The 4,964-nt window shown below is 33.9% G+C and overlaps 1 protein-coding gene across 1 annotated transcript; it reads right to left on the bottom strand.

Annotated features, from left to right (window-relative positions):
* Positions 1–761: 761 nt before the first annotated feature.
* LOC131025004 (protein SPIRAL1-like 5) lies at positions 762–1,718 on the bottom strand. The gene is made up of 2 exons (XM_057954602.1): positions 1,335–1,718; positions 762–1,125 (listed from the first exon to the last, which is right to left on the bottom strand). Exons 1-2 carry the CDS (start codon positions 1,545–1,547, stop codon positions 1,048–1,050), a joined length of 291 nt encoding a protein of 96 aa, XP_057810585.1. The 5' UTR covers positions 1,548–1,718; the 3' UTR covers positions 762–1,047.
* Between the last annotated feature and the right edge of the window lie 3,246 nt (positions 1,719–4,964).

The raw sequence follows: 4,964 nt of genomic DNA, 5'->3' as shown, positions 1-4,964 counted from the left end.
TAGCTCGTAAAAACATAAATTATTATTGATAATTTTCAGAACATGATTTTTATATATAAGTCATACAATACATAAACTTTCAGTTTATTTAGATTCTATCATACATGATATTGAAAATTTTCTAAATTAAAATTGACATAAATGTCGCCAATGATGCTTAGCTGAGGCACCCAAAGGTCAAAGACTTTTATTTGTAAGAGATTTTTTGAGTTCAATCCTGCTTATTCGTAATGTAGTTTTTTCATCTTTGTGTGAGTAGTGATCCCGCCTACGTGTCATTATTTTCTCACATTTGTGTGGTGTAGACGTCCCCGCATGAATGTCAAACTTTTCGTTCTTTCGGACATGAATGTCAGAATTTACATGGACTTGATTTTATGAAATGTTGTTGAATTAATGTGAGTTTTTCGATCTAATTTGATAGGAAAAAACGGCATTTAAGTCAGCTTTAAATTTGAGGAATTTTAGTACTGTGATTCCGTCAAAAAAAAAGTACTGTGATAAAATCCAAACAAATGGAAAATCTATGTAATATGTGGTCAATTATAAAAATCATATACTCCATATATTATTTTAAAAATAATTTACAAGTCAATAAACTTTAAACAATCATTCAATAATGACACTAATTAACACTCCCCACTAACCCCTGATATGGCAAAGATTAAACTTAACTATTGCAACCAACAAATTAAAGGAACAAATCAGAAAGCACTGATCAAAGAATTATAATTGCGCATGTTCTAGATAAGATCACCAAATGTGGAAGTGGCATTAACTAAATATAATAAAATTGGAGAACTTTTTTTACCACATTTGATATTATATGCATCCATAATTTTGATAAGTACATTAATTGGAAATTAAGCTCACTTTACCACTATTAATATTATGAAACAATCACACATGTTGATATTGCAAACCCACACACAAAACCCTAATCTAATTCCCCACAAAATCATGGGCAAATTTTTCTTTGGTCTCGCTACTAAATTATAAGATAGGATACACACATAATTAATCATACTTAATTGGGTGTTAAGTTGATCAAGACTTATCTCCAAACAGGTACCCTAGAGATGAGCCTCCGCCCGGCGGAGACGAAACCTTAGTCGAAGGTCGACCCTGTCACACAAAATTCACGTACGTTTTATTTTACGAATAAAAAATTATTTAAAAGGATATATATATATATATATATATATATAACTTAATTTATTTATTTTTTAAATAAACACCCGAGGGGTGAGGAGTTAGGCAGACCCCCTACCTATAAATAACCATTAATCAGTATCCCATACATGATGTAATTAACTTGGTGTAAATATACTTACAGTGATGAAGATTCCAGAATTTTGGGCATGGACCCTTTTGGTTTTGTCGAGGGTTTCCGGTGGCTTGCCGACGTCGTCTCCGGTATCGATGCCGTAAGGCGGCATAAAAGTAGTCGGAGATGGTGGCGCCGCCTCGATTTTCTCCTTAGTGTTGGAACCAAAGAGATAGCCTAACGAACTCTGACCACCCCCAGCGCTTTCACCTCTTTTCATATTCTTCAAGTTTGAGAGATTTCTTATGCTTTGCTTTTACTCACTTAATTTGTGTGTGTGTGTGTTTGATCAGGCTATATAGAGAGAAAAGGGAAGTATTATACTTCAAATTAAAAGTGATGTTTTTTGATAAATATTTCTGTTTCTTAATTAATAGCATTTCAACCACCCAATTCATTGTCCGACGTCCAGAAAAGGTAGTAGTATTATACTCGGATACAGTGGGCAAAATATCTTTGTTTACATATGTACCCCTAAAAAAAATCTATTTAATAATAATGATCATGGAAATAAAATTTGGTTGTAAAATAATTTATCCTAATTAACATTTTGCTAAGAATTGAAACTAAAATAATAGATATCCAACCCTAGTAATCAATTACTATTAAATTAAAAAAAAATTAAAAAAACAAATAGAAACCACTTGGATACAATCATCCCTAAACAAGTAATTAAAAATAAAATAAAAAATACAATAAATTAACGTTGAGCCTCCAAAGATAAGGGTACATCCCCATCAAAATCTGCATTGAATCCTTTAAAAAGGAAAAATACAAAACATATAGTAGAAATTATATATATATGTAATATGTGTGATGCATAAAATACATGATATAGAATCTCATATGGTTTTTCATAACATGTAGATATCAAGTGAAACTACATGTCAACCTTTAATTTATTCTCACGAGCTTATAAAATATTGCTCTAGCTCAAGTATAAAAACAATAAGTTCATGTAAGGATGAGTTATACTAAGAATGTTATCTTTAGTAAGAAATAAAAATACTGTGTATAACGAAATTCAATTAATTGATAAAATTCTCGCTCCCTCCAGGATTCGAGCCTAGCAAATCCAGATAATAAAAATGTCATTCCCTCTCTAGATAAATATCAACCATAGAATTTGAAAATCTAATATTACAGATTCATTCTCATTTCTCACATTTGTCTATTCTCATTTGATCTTCTCCCAGTTCATATATATGTAACTTTTTATGCGAATCTATCTTCTCTATATTAAATTATTTGATAATAACTTAGGCTTTTCAAAAAAAAAAAAACTTAGGCTTTTCAGGGCCGGTGTTTCTATGAAGTTGATTATCCTACCATCATCCCAGCTAACTCTATGTGCTTACTTTTTTATAAGTAATTTAACAGTTCACGCCATTAATAAGCAACAGTGATAAGTTGGTATATGTTTTATCAGAATCCTATGCACATAACTTTTTTTCTTGAACACAAGTTTATTTGCATTTACATTATTAGGGCTTACGTCACTTGCACTAAGTAATTAATGCCCTCTATAAATAATCAATGCAAGAGCTAATAAATCAGGGTGTCGCGATATAATTTAGTTTAAAGAATAATTGATCATTTAACGATGAAAAGGTTATCAATTAAAAAAAACGACATTTGAAAAGGTCATAAGAAGATATTTTTGGGGTGGAATGATACTGACATGGGAAGACCCCGGAACGGTCGTTAGCACTTTTAACGACCGTTTTCCGGGGTCAGCGATCGTTTTTTCGGTTGTTAGGCTCGCTTTTTCTTGTAGTGGCATGTGTGTGTAGGTATGAATTGGTTATTATAAGATCTGCATTTATCACGAGAACGTGAGAATATTGCACTGAACGTAAAAAGTTATTGTATTTTTAATGAAATTTACTACTTTTGGAAAGAAATGAAAGTATTCGAGCCATGCGATTCGAACCTGTGTGCTATATTCACCCATCAAAATAACACATCCACAATACATTTCGACGATCCAAGTAGGGTTGTAATCGAATCGAATCGAAGCGAATATCACCATATTCGATTCGTATTCATGAAAATATACTAATATTCGATTCGTTGCTATGTTCGAATTATTCGATTCAATTCGAGTATTCGACTTGTTTTCTATGCTATTCGATTCGAAATTCTGAAGGAAAAAATATGTTAAATAATGTGGAGGAGCGGCGCGCCAAGTTAGAAATTTAGAATTAGGGTTAGAATTACTTTTTTTTTAAAGGAGGGTTAAAAAGTTAGATATTACAAAAATTATAATTAAAATATTAATATTATATATATATATAGTATATATATACAATTAGGGATAGAATTATATTTTTTTTTGAAAGGAGTGTTAAAATTTGAGGAGTAATATATGCAGAACAGAGGAATGACTTTACCAGGGGAATCGCGGGATGCAGCGAGATGGTTTTCGCCAGAGGAGTCACACTCGCCAGAGGAGTCACACTCGCAAGAGGAATCACACTCACCAGCGTAATGGTCTTTACCAGAGGAATCACCAGAAACGTGGGGAAATCTCCCGCGTGAAGGCGATTTTACTATTATGCCCTCAACCACGCAAGGCGCATGATCCAATGTTGAATTTACTATTTTACCCTTTACGTGTACTCTATAAATAGTGGCATACGTGCTCCTTGTAATTTACGCTATCTTTTATTATCAAGCAGCAATTTTACTCTCGTGCTCAAAAACCCCGATTACTCTCTTTCGTCTTCTCCGATCTAAACTAGGTACAGTTCACGATTTTCTAACAAATCTCCGATAAAATCCATCTCCATTTAACCATGCTTCACCATCTGGCGCCGTCTGTGGGAAATCTGGGCTAGGACGTGAGTTTTGTTCGCTGGCGCATGCAGATCCAAAATCATGGTCGGATTTGTGTGCGCAGGCACCGATCTAGCTGATAATCTGGTTACCCAAGTGAATCCGAGTCCATAATCGTGTTTTCCGGGCTGATCTACCTATAAACCTTTGAGATCCGCGTTTTTTATGCTTTACTTGCATGTGCATGATGGGAATGTGGTGGGAATTGAAGATCGGGTGTTAATTTGTGGTTACTTCACGCATGATCGGGATAATTGTATGCGATCGCAGTGTTTCTTCGCATAATTTGTGTTTTCCTTACGGATCTAACGGATTGTGCTAGTGAATTGTTGGTTGACACTCTGTTTTTGTCGTCCTGGGTTTTTCGCTGATTGATTTACGGTTATTTTGCGCATAAGTGTGATAATTATGGGAGATTTTCATGTTTTCTCGTATAATCTTCGTTTTATATCATGCCTAACGTGTTTTGCTAATAAATCTCTTGGTTATTGCTCTGTTTATATCTGTCCTTGGGTTTTTTAACTTAGCTCTCCTGATAATGTGTTTCTTCTGCTGGATCCTAATATGAGTTCAAAGGGGAAATCTCTGTCATTCGTACTCCGTTAATTCGATCTATGCCCTGGGTTTATTTCCCAGTGTATAGAGATATTTTGAGGGGGAATTTATAACGGCCTTCGCGTCGGTGCTCTGGATTTCTTATATCGGGAATCTCGGTCATAAGAGGTGGATCAATTCATTTTTTATCTGGATTTTTCTCACATCGTTTATGTGTAGGTACTATGGGTTCTTCAGACGCTCA

This window comes from Salvia miltiorrhiza, chromosome 5 (genome assembly GCF_028751815.1).
Source record: "Salvia miltiorrhiza cultivar Shanhuang (shh) chromosome 5, IMPLAD_Smil_shh, whole genome shotgun sequence".
Taxonomy (NCBI): domain Eukaryota; kingdom Viridiplantae; phylum Streptophyta; class Magnoliopsida; order Lamiales; family Lamiaceae; genus Salvia; species Salvia miltiorrhiza.
This window is presented reverse-complemented; position numbering and strand designations above follow the sequence as displayed.